The 17,314-nt window shown below is 43.5% G+C and overlaps 1 protein-coding gene across 1 annotated transcript in view; it reads left to right on the top strand.

Moving 5' to 3' along the window:
- LOC140722883 (uncharacterized) overlaps positions 1–16,810 on the top strand; it is a 222,387-nt gene extending 205,577 nt beyond the window's left edge. The window contains 1 exon segment of the mRNA XM_073037517.1: positions 16,042–16,810. Within this exon segment, the coding sequence (XP_072893618.1) occupies positions 16,042–16,810 (769 nt within the window).
- The last annotated feature ends 504 nt before the right edge of the window (positions 16,811–17,314 follow it).

Genomic DNA, 17,314 nt, shown 5'->3' with positions numbered 1-17,314 from the left:
TGGGGGTATGAGGGAAGTATATGGACAAACAGGAAACATTAGCGATAGTCAGGATGGGCCAGTGCGTAGTAGGTCATGTCTAATCAAGCGTACAAAGCTTTACGAGGTAGTTACCAGGAATGGTGTTGACGGCAAGGCAAGCGGATGCCGTCTGCAGGACTTCAGCAAAGGAATTTCTCAAGGTTCCGTAGGGGGAGGATGCTGGAGAAGGTTCAGTCGCTTGGCTTTCTGATGAACTATTAAATTGTCTTCGCCACTGGCTACGTTGGGGAAACTAGAGTGTGGTAATAAATGGTTGTCTCTTTGTTTGGGGACCTGTGACGAGTGGAGTGCCGCACGGATCGTTGCTGTCATCGTTGTTTGTTGTTTGTCATCTATATCAACGATCTGGATAATGATGTCGTTAACTGGATCAGCAAACTGCCGATGACAGCAGCATTACCTGTGTAGTTGACAGCGAGGAAGAGTACCGGAGCATGGTACCAGAAACGGGATCTGGACCAGCTGGAATAATGGGCTGAAAATAAGCGGATCTGGTTTAAACGCAGACAAAGATTGTTGCACTTGCGAGACCAGCCTGGGTAGGTCTGACAGAACGAGAATAGGGCACCGAGAAGTACGAAAGGGATCACATGGTCGGGATGGGTCAGTCGCTTGGCTTTCACAATGAGGAAGTAAATTGGGATCCTTGCTGTGTCCGTTGTTATTTGTAATCTATATCAACGATCAGGATATCATGTCATCAACTGGATCAGCAAGTCTGCCGATGACAACAACATTACGGGTGTAGTCGACAGCGGACAGAGTACCAGAGTATGAGTCGGTATCTGGACCATCAGGGAAAATGTTTGAAAACTGTCAGATCGAATTTAACGCACACAATTGTTAGATGTTGCCCTTTGGGGAGGGCAAGCCAGGGTTGGTCTGACACAAAGAGAAATAGGGCACTGAGAGGTACGATAGAATAAACGAATCTGGGAATGCAGGTCCATAATCAATGAGATTTGCGGCAAAGTTAAACAAGGTCGCTAACTTTTCCGCACACTGGCCTTCCTAGACCAAAGTACGGAGTACAGGAGTTGGGATGTTAAGCCTTTATTGGGACTTAATTTGGAATATTGTGTGCGGTTGGGCTCAACTACCTGCAGGAAAGATGCAAATAAGATTGAAAGAACACAGGAAAAAAAAGTTACACGGCCATTGCCGGGACTGAATGTTTTGAATTAAAAGGAAAGATTACATGTGTCAGCACTTTATTTCCGAGCGGGTAGAAGACTAAGGGGAGATTTGACAGAGGCAGACAACATTATGAGGCGTATAGAGAGTGTAAATGCAAAGCGGGCTTTCTCCACTGATGTTGGGCGAGAATACAACTGGAGATCATGGGTGAAGGGTGGAAATGTGAAAAGTTTAAGGGAAACATGAGGGGAAGCTTCTTCACCCAGAGGGTGGTCAGAGTGTAGACAGTGCAGTCAACACAAATGGTAATTGAGATTCCGATTTCAGCGTTTAAGAGATGACTGGAGAAATACACGGATGAGAGTGATTTGCAGGAACTGATGAAATTTCGAAGGCTGCATATCTTTCCGAAATTCTATGAAGTGCTGATGTATGCTAGCTTCAGCTCTCTACATCTCACTCTCCTAAGTTCTTTAGAATGCGTGTTGAGGCCTTTTGCTTTGCAAGTTGTGGATGGCCATGGTCCGGGTCGTAAAAAAAAAAGAAGCTTTTGACTTCATTTGACTTCATAGGCCAATTTACTGAGTACAGGAGTGAGAATGTTATGTTGATGTTGTTTAAGAATTCATTGCTGTCTAATTTGGAATATTGTGTGCTGTTGGGCTCACCTACCTGCAGGAAAGATGTAAATAAGTTTGAAAGAATACAGAAAACAAATGAAGACTGTAGTTCCGGGCTGTGGGTGGGTGTGTGACAGTGGTCTCAGTACGGTGAACAGATCTGTTGCCTACAGAGGTGCTAATAGGTAAAAGGGATGATTAGCCTCGATACTATACAACAAAGGGTCATTTAATCCGAATCCTATCCTTGGTCAGAAATTGGAGGTCAGTAATCCTGGAAGTCGTTGGAGGTTTGGAGACGTTTATGTTTTCATTGTGTTGAATATTAACTCGTGGACGATACGTTACCTTCTGCGCCTCTTTCTCTTGGAGTCGAAAGGCTTCATTAATTTTTTTATGATTGCAATTACAGATGTTTGTTAACCATTGAACAAATAAGAGCATGTCACTTTCTGAAATATTTTGAAAATATGAATGCATTGTCGCGATTTGCATAACATTTGGCCACCTTCTAATATTCCAGTTCTTCTTCCGTGGTCAGGAAAAAAGAAATATCCTGTCCGGAATCTCAGCAATATCTTCGTTTCCCTTCCCAAATCAGCTGAACTAGTATCCATTCCGGCACCGGGGAATCATCTATCATAATGTTTTCCAGTTTCAAGCGCATCCTCTTTCTCAGCGTCGGCATGTTCTGGCATATCTGCCTTTTGACGCTGTGTTCACATTCATTAATGTATTCAGTGAGGAACTTGGACTCCAGACACAAGTTTTCCTCTTTTGCCTCTGATCTGCCACACTGTCTCCAGTCTCCTCCTGTTCTTCACAGTGCAACTCGCCAAGGATTTCTCAAATCCCCTTCTAAATGTTCTAAATCCATTACTAAATTCTCTTCTGTGTGCTTTGTGACCTTCCATAACCCTGCCAGATCCTTTTTCCCGAAACCTTAAGTACCTTTCTTTCTTCCTCTTGACGAGTTGTTCCAACATTATTGCCACCTAGGATTACTTTATCCTATCATCCTTGCCCTGTGTCAATGAGACAAACACTTATTGAACCCCATGTCAGTGCTCCCTAAACAATCTCCACATATCTGTTGCACATTTCCCAGAGTGCATCGTTTCCCAATGTACGTTCCCATGTTCCTGACAGGTAGCACCATACACCGCATTCAATGCTCCCTGGTCCTATCCATGTGCAAGTTAAATCGAGGGCAGATCTGCCCTATTGCTCTGAAATGCTGTCCCACCGAGAGATCTGTCACCTGATCCGTTTCCTTTTCTAATATTAGATCCGGTATGGACTGTTCGCCAGTCCGCCTGTCTTCTTATAGTGACATAAATCCTTCCTGGACACAACTGAGTAATTATGCCATACCAAGACCTTTTACCCTGAGGTGGTGCCAGAGAATATTCTGGAAGTTTCAGTTACCCGTGCCAATAACACGGCCGATGTCAAGTATTGGCTTCCCGATCGGATCTTTACCGTTTCCGTTGCACTTATTTGGTTGATCTGGTGGGCGGCTGTATAGAATACTCCAAACGGAGTGATCAGCTTCATGTTTGTGTGTTAGTCGCACTATCTATTAAAAAGCAAACGCTCCACGTTGTCCTCCCTTTCTGCAGCTGCGATACTATCCGTGGTTTCCTATAGCGTCCCCTTTACACTCTGTTACCCGACCCTGTCCATTTTGAAACATCTAAAACCCGGAAAGTCCTGCAGCCATTCCTGCCCTTGTGACAGTCGAGTGTCTGTGATAGTTTCGAACAAACTTCAACCAAAGTGACAATCACGCCAGCAGCATTGAACGTTTGTATTGCTACCTACCTGAACAGTATGAAGTCAGCAATCCTCCGCCAATTCTGCATTTTCCGGATGGCCAGGCATATTATTGTTCGATTTTATGACATATTTGCCAAACCTGTTCATTATAAATCGGCTTTATTTGAAAACTCCGCAGAATTGCAATTGGACACGGGCGTTATCTATACAGATGGCCATTTAATGTCAACACATACTTCATTCCATTCCTCAGCTCTTCTCTGAATTTCCTCTGTGTCAGTGTATAGATACAAGTATTGGTGCACATGCTGAGAATTTGTAACATGAACCCAAGTTGTTGTAGGATGTATACCGGGGAACTCAAATATCTGTCCTGGTAAAAATAGTTTTGCACTTGCCAATTCAGGGAATGGGCTACAAACGGCATCCAAAATAATATGAAATTAGCTGATATAGAAAACAGCAAAATCATGGATTTTCTGCGTTTTTCCACCTCGGCATCTTTGTGATTGTCGCTGCTATACCGAAGCTTTCTGCGGACTCTATTTGCCACAACGATATGCCTTACGGTTAACCCGTTAAACACCAGGATTAAGCCGATTGGTAGCAATGGTGTTAAAATACTGTTCAGTAATTGGTAACCTCTCCACACGGGTGAAGTAGCGTATTCATATGTGATGGTGCACCGCCACGGCGTGTTTTCAATGATGACGTAAGGTTCAACGGCAAAGTATAACGGGACACATCTCCCGCAGCTCACTATAACCACGGTCACAATAACCACCGTTGCTGTTCTCTCGGTGCAATATCGCTCCCGCAGCTTTTGGCAACAAATTGCGATGAAGCGATCGAAGGTAAAACTGACCGTGAACCAAACAGAACAGTCCTGCGTCATGACCCTAAATACAAGTGTCAGAGCGCATACAGGAGTGATGAGCAGGGATCTAGAATAAATGTAGATATTGTTGGTCTGTTCCACTAAAGCAGCAACGATGACAACCAGCAGATCCGCAGTTGCCATTCCAACCAGGTAACGGGTGATGCATTTGGAGAGTCCGCATTTGCCCCGAGAGAGGATCACAATCGCCATTAAGTTAACTGCAAGAAATTTGGAAACAAAATAGAAATTTGGTCAGCTCCCTGAATGCCTTCATTCTACCGATGCTATGCAGGGTATGGTCTATTTGGAAGTGGAAAGAGGAAATCCAGTGTGTGCGGTCTCCGTCGCTGCACTCCGGCTGGAGGACAATGACGGATGTGAGTCTCAGTGGATTGGCGACATTCCGACAGTTTTGAACAAGGCATCCGAGTTCCAGGACTCACGTACCGGTGGGCACTCGATCACTCCTGTTAGCAAAACCATTTCCATTACTAGTGGTGAAAGAACTGAAGGGATTGTTTGCAGCCGTGACAAAGTGGAATCAAAAGATACAAAGCACAAGTTATCCTTTCAAGAACAGACCTACGTGTCGAAAATAGACTGGACCGTCATTTAAATAAGCTGTCACGTTGTTATAAGTCGAAGTGTCTGCACTGATAGAGACACGGACCGAGATAAGCAGTGACCAGCATCACTACCGAAAGCCTAACGAGGTGAAATTATGAAACAGTGACAATATCGGGACCAACTTAATTGAGAAAAGAAGAAAACTCTGCGATCAAAGTATGGAAAATAGAAATAAAACCATTAGATGCCTGAGTCCTCCAATTTCAGCCGAGGGTAGCATCTGTGCTCAGTAGCAGTGCGGATACCGCAGCAGAGTAACGACGGCACCATACATAAAGTAACCAGCTCCGGCATCTTACCGGGGACACCAACCGCTACAAGTGTGGGATAGAAAATGCACGCGATGTGGTAAATCGTCGAATATCCCATATTCCGTCAGAAGCAGCGTTCAGTTGTACGGAGCGTTTCAGCTGCTCAGATGGACTGGTGATCGGTTAACAGACTTTTATTGAGCAGAGAACAATTCCACTGAGGCAATTAGCGTGGCCGATCACGACAAGGACATTAGTGACAACCAACTGCACAAACACTTATCTTAAACTATTTATACTCACTCTGTCCCCGTGTCATGAATTTGACTCCTCAATAGAGTCCATTACTGTAAAACAAAATAGAATGTGTTTTTTTCCATGTTATTTTGGATGATACCTGGCTTCAGCTATTTAAATGGAATTTTTTATATCATTATTGCTTTAAAACAGGCATTCATCTTGAAGTTGATTTATTTTGTAATATTTCACCGTGCACATTCGCTTCTGAAATTGAGTGAAGGAGTTTGTTCTGGCGGGTGAAATGAACAAAACTTCCTTATTAAAGGGGAACATTCGTTTGTTCTTTTCTTTCGTTCGTTCCAGTCATTTCGGTCTGTTTGTGTGTTGGAAATCACAGTTACAGCTGACATAAAATAAAATACACTGCACGTATTCCTGCAAACACTGTAAAGATCCACAGCGATATTCCAGAGACCTGTGATCAAAAGGGGAGAGTGTCCTCGGGAGATTAGCGAGGGCTGTGGATAGTTTGAAGAACAATGTTTTCCAGCGCACACATGGGCCGTTTGGCAGGAACCTGACCTCTGCCAATGAATGACTTGATCACCTCATACCCATGACGTGCCATGCAGTCTATTTAACCTTAAAGATATTCTCAAATCTGCCACTATTCTACCGGTAATTTTCCATCCATTCTGTTTCAGTAAATATAGTAAGTAAAATCTATGGACAATCCGCATGTTTTCAGGCCGTTCTGTCATTTTCCACGAAGTTGTATTTTTTTCTCCTGATTTACTGTCAGGTATATTGCCTTTCGAGCGTCACTATGAGTGTGTGCAGAACAGCGGCTGTGGTCAAGCTCACCTGTCAATCACACTTCCTTCTGCAGTGCACCGCTCCGTGGCGGTTGTGATACTCGTAGCAATGAGCGGCCCTCGATTTATTGGAGAGAGTCTTATCACTCCGTTTCCATTGCTGAATTCGTACTAATGTGCGGCCCTCGATTGACTCAAGAAAGTATCATCTCTCCCTTCAAATTCGTCCTCCCAAAATGGATCACTCCGTAACCTTCCGGGTTGAACTCCATCTGTAACTACTCAGCGCTGCTCTGCGTCCTGTCACTGTTCTGTTGTAATCTGTGACAAACTTCTATACTGTCCATAATTCCACCAACCTCCACATTATTGAAAATACTATTATCCACCTTTCCACCTCCTCATCCAAATCATTCATAGAAACACATAAGCCGGGAGTCTCAGACTGATCACTGCAGGACTCCACTGGTCACCAACATCCAGGGAGAAAACGCTCCATCCACAACTACAGTCTGCCTTCTGTAAGCATCAGTGCTGAATCCACCAGCCACCTCTCCCTGGATGCCAAGCCTTCTGACGCTATGAACGGTCGTACCATGGTTAACCGTATCAAATGCTTATTAAGATCTAATTATACCAGATCAACGTCAGCACTTTTCATTGTCCAGTTGTGGAAGCCTCTATCCACTTGGTGACCGCATCCACTATCCCGAGGATATATTTCAGTCCTCCAGGGGCTGGATGCGAATATCCAACAAAATAAACCTGCAAATCAACACGTGGTCATTCTACGGGACGTGTCTTAAAACTGCTTCTCGAGCCGATTTATCTGGGTTAGATCAACATAGATAAAACCCAATTACTTTCATATTGCTATAGCCCACCAAGAGAAAGTAAAATTCGATAGCCCTGGGCATGGCACACAAAGTCTTTCAAATATTTGGGCATCATTATGCCAAAAGATTTGGCAAAATGATCAGAATGTAACTATCAGCCTTTATATAAAAAGGAAAAATAAGGAAGATGTGGCAAGATGCAGCCTGATTCCTTTTCTCAGTCTCAGTTCAAGGATTGAGTCTATTAAAATGAATATACTGCCCGAACTGTTATATCTCTTTCAGACCCTACAAATAGAGATTAATCAAAATCAATTCAATGAATGGAACAAGACGCTGTCAAGGTATATTTGGCAGGGTAAACGGCCTAGAGTTCGTCTCAAAACTTTGCAATTAGCATAGGAAAAGGGGGGATGGGGCTTGCCTTCTCTTAGAGGTTATAATTTTGCAGCACAGTTGAGAGCTGTGATATGTTGGTGCAACCCATCATCTGACGCTCAGTGGAAAAACATGGAGGAGCGAGTACTTCCCATCCCCATACAAGCAATTTTGTCTGATAACAAACTGCAAAGGTACGTAAATACTATTGATAACCCATGGGTGAAATTGACTCTTAAAATATGGAAAACAACTATAAAAGAATATAATCTAGAGGGAGATATTGCAATTCTTAACTGGTGTGCCTATGACTTGGATTTTACACCGAATAAACTGAATGCTAGATTTAAGGACTGGACAGCTAAAGGAATAACAGTTCTTTGCAACATAATGAAAGAAGGAACACTGTTCAGTTTTGAAATGCTTAATGAGAAACACCTATTAGGAAAACAAGATTTTTATCGGTATTTACAGATGCGACAATATGTTAATAAGACGCTTAAAAATGTAACCAAGGCAATTACATGCTTGATTGAACTCTTTAGAAAAGCATATAATTCAGATAATGGTAGTAGAATCATTTCAAGCATGTATAAGGGGTTGTTAAATCTCAGAACACATTTGACTTCATACTTTAAAACAAAATGGGAGAAGGAAGGAGGGATAATTATATCTGAGGAAGAATGGACAACAATATGGAGGTATCAATGGAAGTGTACCAGTTCACAGAAATGGAGGGAGTTCGGATGGAAAAACTTGATAAGATATATTATTACACCCTCTCAGAAATACCATTATGATAGTAACCTCCCTTCTTGCTGGAGAAATTGTGAAAATCAAAATGCAAATCATTATCATATTTTTTGGCACTGCCCCGTTATCAAAGACTATTGGAGGGGGATACACAATGCCCTACAAGACATCTTTAAATGTGAAATACCCTTAGAGAGTAAGACCATATATTTTCTGTACAAAGCGGAAGAATGGTTGAAAAGAGATAAATATTTAATGAATATACTGTTGGTGGCTCGTTAAAAAGACTCTTGCTAGGAAATGGTTATCACAGGATAGCCCAACTTTAAATGCATGGATGGAAATTACAATGGACATTTACAAAATGGAGAAGAGAACAGCATCTGTTAATCATAAGCTGGAACAATTTGATTCATACTGGGATAAATGGCTTAACTATATAATGCCTCATAGTCCTGATTTTATTCTCAGAAATCAATGAATCTGTTGTAAAAAAAAATGATGACGCCCTACTTATACATAGTTCGTTCCTTTTGCTTATTTTCTTTTTCTTTCAACTCTTTTCTATAAGTGTATACCTTAGATCAAGTCGTCAAGTCAAGTCAAGTCAAGTCAACTTTTATTGTCATTTCGACCATAACTGCTGGTACAGTATAGAAAAAATGAGACAACGTTTTTCAGGACCATGGTTTACACGACACAGTACAAAAAACTAGATTGAACTACGTAATAAAAAAAAAACACCGAGAAAGCTATACCAGATTACAGACCTACACTGGACTGCATAAAGTGCACAAAAACAGCATTACAATAAATAATAAACAGGACAGTAGGGCAAGGTGTCAATCCAGGCTTCGGTTATTGAGGAGTCTGATAGCTTGGAGGAAGAAACTGTTATATAGTCTGGTCGTGAGAACCCGAATGCTTCGGAGCCTTTTCCCAGATGGCAGGAGTGAGAAGAGATTGTATGCGGGGTGCACTGTCCATTCATAATGCTGTTTCCTTTTCAGATGCAGCGTGTAGATAAATACTTTGTGGAGATTTGTGAAATATATGATTATATGGTATATATGAACAATGTCTGAAATACATCTTATGGAAATGTTTGTTTAATGATGAACTTCAATAAAAAATAAATTACAAATCAAACAATTCTTACAATAATATTGTACATCCTCTCGCAATTTCGACATCCAACACAGATTCTTCAACTGTTCCATAATTCTGTCTGCTCCTTGATACCCACAAATGTAATGGTGACAATACATCACCTGGTTTCTTTCACATTCTGGCACAAATAAATACCATTATTAAGAACAATCCCATTCCGTGCCTATATCCCTCGATATCTGCCAAACGCTTCAGAATCCTCGCCTCTTTGTAGCTTTGCTAACTCCTGACCCTGTTAATGAGTCATGACTAAGTCTATATCTGTACAGTTTGCTGGTTTCTCTGTCATCCCTACCTCTACATCTGGATTCCCTTTTACCACCCAGCTTGATTCTAGTTTGGCGACCTCACCAGCCTTCCTGCTCCCTTCCGGGGAAGTCTGTGATTGAGCCTTCACCTTTTAGTTTAATCGATAAGTGTTTCCACTTCCCTCCTCAAATATTTATTTCAACATGGGAGCTGATGGTACTAGTTTGCCATCTTTTGAGATATAACCTCTAGATTCCCATAACGGTAAATATTCAGCCAAAGCACATGAGTATGAAGTGAATGAAGGGAGATGGGTCATGTACAGTCATCGGAGTTTAATCTCATTCGAGTTTTTGTTCAGCGCAGAAGTAGTGAGTCAAAGGGCTTGTTCCCGTGCTGTACTGTTCCCAGGATCCCAACATCTCCAGCTGATGTGTTCACATTGTAATATCAATTTATTAATTATCATCTCTCCATTCTCCTCCATTCATCTCATTCTTCAGCACTGTGTCATATAGGACACGGTGCCTTGCAACACAGGAGCCATCACTTCCTTCCACCCTGTCCCAGACGGGCGGAACAGTCCCGTCTGAGCTGTGACGTAACCAGTAACGTCAAATTCTCAGGAGGTCATCAATGAACCGGGTGCTGCAATGTGGAACTTGGATCATTCGAAAGGTGGAACTTGACTTTCCCTCGCATTCCTATTCACAAACTCTCTCAGTGCTACACAGAACAACGGAGACACAATTTTATCAATGGAAAATGCAAGGCATATTGCAGACAAGTCTGAAGTTATCAAGTCTTATGCAAAAACCTCCATCATCCACCCTGGTGCATTCAAACGACAGCAGACCCGAGAAAGATACAGTCGTATCAGATTGAATGGTTAATAAAACACTGTTGGCCAGAAGATACCAAAGTCTGATCAAGGACAGGGGAAGCAGACAAACCAGTTCTCTCTGTCTTCCCTCATTTTGTGGACTATGAACTGATTCTTGCACTGGAATAATTTAATCAGAGGAACTGTATATGGACACAGGAAGCTTCAGGTAATGATCTGCTAAACCTGAGACCATTCTCAAACAAGTCGCCATTTGTTATGTGAAGGGCGTCGACTCTGAACTGATTCTTGACTCTGGGACAATCTAATCAGAGCAATAAACCTGAAACCATGCTCAGAGGAGCAGCTACTTGTTATGTAAAATGCCAGACATATCAAAGAAGCAATCTGCAGTCTCGTTAGACTCTGTCTGGGTTGCCTCATTTAACTGGTTTGGACTAGTCAGGGTGTAACGATACGAATACACAAGGCTGGGGTGGGCAGAGCCACGTTGATCTTTCTTCAAGTTATGACTCCACCACTCCAGGGATCAGTCAGGTGAATCTTCATAATCTTCCTATAACAAATACTCTTTAATCTCTTTGCTCATCCTCTATGGAATTAATTTCCATCTTCTGCAGCCCGTGTTGCCCTAAACACTCAGCTCCCACCCCTGTCACTATTTCCACCTTCCCACCTCCCCCCTCACCTGGATCCACCTCTCACTCCCCAGCTCTTGCCCCATCCCCACCACTCACCTCTTTTCTCTGACTATATCCCGTCCACACTCAGTCCAGAGGGTGGGTCTCGGCCCGAAATGTTGACGGTCCATTTCCCTCCACAGATGCTGCCCGACCCACTGAGTTCCTCCGGCAGTTTGTCCTTTGGTCTGTATAACCCGTGTTAGTATGGGGAGCGGGATTTTACACCATATTCCAGGGTTAGGGTTAGAGTTAATGGACATCTCGGTGAGAAAACAACATTAATCACGGGTTTCATCTATGAATCCAGTGTTGTGAGATGTAAAGTCCTCTGTTATGTGTCCGGCTGTGCCGTGTTGTTGGTGGAGTGGGTAGCGTGGTGTTTGTCTCGATTCGAGTCACAACACCAGAATTGCCAGCGGGGTCCACACACAGTGTATTAGTCAACAAAAAACCTCTCGTCCCTGCAGACTTTGTCTCCTGGTAAACTCAACACCCTGACAGTGTGGACCATAGATACCCCTTCCTCTCAGAGTCAGGGATCATTCAGACAGCTGATCGCTGAGAGGAATTATATTTATTGGTCATTAAAGTTCACCCAGATTCGTTTGGACGGATTTGATGTGGAGTTCGGGGTGTCACAGTGAAAGGGCCGGACGGCCGAACTCTCCCCGTTGCCCAAACATCCTTCCACGTGAGGCGACACTTCACCTGTCAATATTCTGTGGTCGCCTGTTGTGTCCGTTGCTCCCGATGTGGCCGCCTCGACACTGGTGACACAGTTGTACCGGGTAGGAATGCTTTTTAACGGGTGTCGATATTTTTCTTCCCTTTTGTGCGGGAAGGGTGGGTTTTGGGGGTTGATGATCGGGATGCCGTCCTTTTTGATTCAGGGGGTGGGGAGGGAGTTTCATTTTTTTTCTCTCTGAACGAATTTCCTGTTTTCTTTGTTCCGTTGTTCTCTGGAGAAGAAGAAAACTCAGCGTTATTTATGGATACCTGCTTTGATAATAAATTAACCTTTGAACTATCCACTCCGAGCGGGACTTACTTACTTAGTCACTCAGACAGGAACAGTCTGTGAATGCTCCCACCCAATTCACTAATTCCCCTTACACCACAGATATATCTGTCCAGATACTCCCCACACAAGACAGGCTGGAGCCAAAATTATTTACTACATGACAGACCCTAAAGACAAATTAAAAAATAGTCATAATGGCTTACACACAGAGAACAGACAGAAGCTGTCCTATCTCTACACATGAGTGCACAAGGAGATAAGCATCCTGAAACCCTAGCTAGCTACCCTGAAGAAGAAATATGGCTCAGCACGGCTTAGCAGATTTGTTGATCATCAGAAGTTTCTTTCAGAAAAACAAGCTGCTATTTTTTAATGTAGAGTTAACCCTTTTACATACTTTATCATTCCCTCCTTTACATCATTACATGATCAACAAAGCAGTAACCTTTTACAGAGAAAGCAACCAAGTACAGCATTGACTTCTCAGTGGGTAAAAACGGCATACCTCAGTAATTATAACAATGATATGTACAACCATTTGGACATAATGCAATATCATGCCCCACTTATCACCGACAGGTCTTCGAAGATCAGCATTTCGACCCTTCGGTGAACCCGTGTAAATCCTGCCCTACTCTCTTGATGCTGCCAGCCTCCTTGGCAGTGTGCTTGGAGAGGGATGTAACGTTAGTAGACTCATCAGGGATATAGGTGCAGCATTCTGTGTCAATAATAGCACAGGTTCCCCCTTTCTCAGCTGGGATAAAATCTAAAGCTGTACGATTCTATACGACTGTTTGCCGGATTGCAATCATTTCAGTGGATATTTCTGTTATTTGGGCCTGTGTTTCTGTCAGGGCCCCTGCAGTATTGTGGCCAGCTCCTCAAGTGCTTGTAGCCAAAGTGATTATCTCTCGTGAATTCCTGGCTACTCCATAGGAGAGAAAAGCGATCATCCAAAATCGCTCAGTCTCAGTTATTCCTCTCGGCTGCTGGGCACCTGCAGTTATGGCCAGGATGCATGTTTCCCAGTGTAGGAAGTTCAGTTTGGTGGGGGCCTGCGATACCATCCTTCAAAACACGGACAGCCACAGTCCTCTCTGACTGGACCACAGTTCCTCACTCTCTTCCCCAGGTGTTATTTGAGGAAGGCCAGGCTGAGAGTTCCTCACTCTGGTTGAGCAGGATTACTGACATTGGAATCATAGTTTTACCCAACAGGCCCCTAGTTCTACCAGTTTGGCAAGGTGTGACAGACAGACAGAAAGATGTTAACATGGTGGCCCCCATAAATACATAAACACGAACACCTCTGTTATATTCCTGTAACGGTTTAAATGAACCAGCAGCAATAGACCACACCTGGAGTGTGCTTTTGATGTTAAAACCACTGTCTTAATTCGTATCTACTTATAATATAACAAATTAAGCAAAATAATCAAAAGCTAAAAGTGTTACGAGTACACATATGTGTAAATATAACTCCCAAACCACTGAGCTCAGGGAATACCAAGCTTAAAGTCTTGAGATGGTAAAGTATGAAATTCAGTTGATCCACGGAATCAATGACGAGAGAGAGGTATTTGTAATCCAAGGTGAATGTCGACAGAAGGCAATTACGTTGAATTCCACAAATTCCACAGTGGTAAAACAAGATAACAGTCGCCGTAGGTCTTATCCGTCGTCGTTCTAAATCCACATAAGAATTATCTCCAAAAGTAGCTTATCACAGGCGTACTGTCTTCAGAAGGATCTACCACCGAAGCAAGGGTTAACACACGGATAGATTCGGCAAGGTACTCCCAATCCAGATCCAACACACAAAGTATTACCGACAGTGATTTCCACAGAATATCCCTTCTCACAAGTGGATACCGCATAACACACCCGAATCCAGCTAAGGGTTAACAAAAGTGGTAGCCACGAGATACTTCAACAAAATCCCCAGATGGATTATACGAATTATCACCAACAGTGATTGGTCACAGGGGTACCTCTTCAAGTGAATTACCACACCCAGGCAAGGGTTAGCACAAGTGGTCCTCACAGGATACTCCCAAACCAACAGATCCACTCCTATGGATCAAACAAAGTGACAATCACACATTCGGTATACGCTGGATCAATAGTCAACCCACCTTGTGGGCACAGGAGATTCCAGACAGTGACCTTTGGCCACTAGGCCCTTTGTTTCGAACTTTCCATCTTCTTTCTTTCTCTCTGGCTGACTGTGTTTGTGACTGTCCTTGCTTAAATAAAACAAACTGTGAGCTATGTAAACACAAGCTGCAAGCAAGTGTAAACACGCTGCATTGTCAAATAGTTCCGCCCCTCTCTCTCTCTCAGTAAGAATCAAACAGGAGCCGGGAAAGCCAGGCTTGTATACACAGGAATTTAGAAGGAGAATTTAGAATTTAGTATTTTCTCCCCGTATTCCCTTTTTAGTTATCTTCTGTTGCTCTTTAAAAGTTTCCCAATCCTCTCGCTTCCCTCTCATGTTTGCTATGTTATACATCTTCTCTTTCATTTTTATACTGTCCTTGACTTCCCTTGTCAGCCATGGTCGCCCCCTACTCCTCTTAGCTGGATTTGACCACTGAGATTGGGTGGGACTACAACCAGGGGCCATGGGCTAAGAGTGAAAGGTGAAATGTTAAGGTGAACATGAGGGGAAACTTCTTCACACTGACGGTCATCCGGGTGTGGAATGAGCAGCCAGCACAAGTGGTGCATGCGAGCTCGATTTCAACATTTAAGAGGTTCGTGTAGGTACCTGGATGGTAGGGATGTGGGAGTGGGCAGTTTAATTAGTTTAGCACAAACCAAATGGCCCAAATGGCCTGTTTCTGTATTGTAATTTTCCACAAGAACCTGAAGTAATACTAATATTCATTCTAAATCCTTTTAACAGCTGTGCAAACCAACCATTCACCTCAGCAGGGATTTTTTTATATGGCGTTAAAATTGTGGAACTTTAAGTTAATAATACGTGACAGAAAATCCCAGATGCACGTCAAGAAAGACAATTTGCATAAGAGTGTTTCAGATACTGTAGGGCCAGGCACCCATGCAGCTCAGCAGGAAGAGGGAATAATACCAATGGAGAGAGTCAAACTGAGCCAGGGTACAAATTGCAGATGGCAGAAATGCCCCATTCTTATAGAAATAGGAAGAGCATCGGGAAAGTAATGGTCATTCCAGATACCAGCACTCTGCCCAGTCAGGAGATGATTTCTCTGTCGAACTTGGGTTCAACCTCATTGTAACAGTGAGGAACAGCCAGATCAAAACTTGACGACTCAAGCAATCTCATCTGAAATGTTGTCCTACAGCCATTGATGGACTTTGTAAATCATTACACAGGTTAAAACGAGAAGGAATTTGTCTCCAGGAATCTCAAACACAACACGCCAGTTTTGCTGTCTCTGTCTAGGTATTTAAGAAGTGGAGCGAGGGATTCAATCGACTATCCTTCCTACTCAAGACTGTGGGGAGGGATTTATTCGGTCATCTGACTAACTGGTACGCCCGTCAGTTTACACAGGAGAAAGGCCGGTCACCTGCTCAGACAGTGGGAATAGATTCACTCGGTCATCTCAACTGAAGGTACATCAGCAAGTTCACACTGGACAAGACCATTCACCTGTTCTGTTTGTGAGAAAGGATTCAATTGGTCTTCCCACCTGCGGACACACCGTCAGTTTACGCCGGCAAAGGCTGGTGATCTGCTGAATTTGTGGGAAAGGATTCACTCAATCATCCGACGTAATGGCACACCAGCGGGTACACACTGGGGAGAGGCCATTCACCTGCTCAGAATGTGCGAAACGATTCACTCGGTCATCCGACCTACAGAGACACCAGCGAGTTCACACTGGAGAGAGGCCGTTCACCTGCTCAGAATGTGGGAAGAGATTCACTTGGTCATCCGACCTACAGAGACACCAGAGAGTTCACACTGGGGAGAAGCCCTTCATTTGTTCAGAATGTGGGAAGCGATTCACTCGATCTTCCACCCTACAGGTACATCAGCGAGTTCACACTGGGGAGAAGCCGTTCACCTGCTCAGTCTGTGGGAAGGGATTCAGTCAGTCATCCAACCTACGGAGTCACTTGCGAGTTCACACTGGGGAGAAGCCGTTCACCTGCTCAGTCTGTGGGAAGGGATTCCGTCATTCATCCAACCTACAGAGTCATCAGCGATTTCACACCGGGGAGAGGCCATTCACCTGCTCAGTCTGTGGGAAGGGATTCACTCTATCACACCACCTACAGAGACATCAGCGAGTTCACACTGGGGAGAAGCCGTTCACCTGCTCAGTCTGTGGGAAAGGATTCACTCAGTCATCCACCCTACAGAGACACCAGCGAATTCACACTGGGGAGAAGCCATTCACCTGCTCAGAATAAGGGAAAGGATTCACTCAGTCATCCCACCTACTGCCACATCAGTCAGTTCACAATGGGGAATTGCCGTTGTTATAAATCCCTAGATTTCGTTTGCTGTAGACTGCCAGTTTAAGAGAGAGAAATTAAAAAAGTTAAATCAGTTTGACTTGCAGCTTGTTTACATCGCTTACAGCTTGTTTAGTTTTAACCGAGGACACAGACACTCAGAGTCAGACGGAGACGAAGTAGGTAAAATGGAAGGATCAAAACCAGGGAACTAGTGGCCAAGGGTCACTGATTGCAATTTTCCTATGCCCACAAGGGTGGGTTAATTATCGATTCAGCGTACTCAAATGTGTGGTTGTCACCTCGTTTGATCCGTAGGAGTGGATCTGATTTGGGGTATCCTGTGAAGACCACTAATGTATTAACCCTTGCCTGGGTGTGGTGGGGTAATTCACTTGAAGACGATACCCCTTGTGACAAGTCACTTTCCGTGATAATTCGTATGTGGATTTGGAATGATGACGGATAAAATTTACAGCAACTGTTGTCTCGTTTTACCACCATGAAACCTGTGGAATTCAACATAATTGCCTT

This window comes from Hemitrygon akajei, unplaced genomic scaffold (genome assembly GCF_048418815.1).
Source record: "Hemitrygon akajei unplaced genomic scaffold, sHemAka1.3 Scf000092, whole genome shotgun sequence".
Taxonomy (NCBI): Eukaryota; Metazoa; Chordata; class Chondrichthyes; order Myliobatiformes; family Dasyatidae; genus Hemitrygon; species Hemitrygon akajei.
Note: the sequence above shows the minus strand (reverse complement) of the source record. Positions and strands in the feature narration are given on the sequence as shown.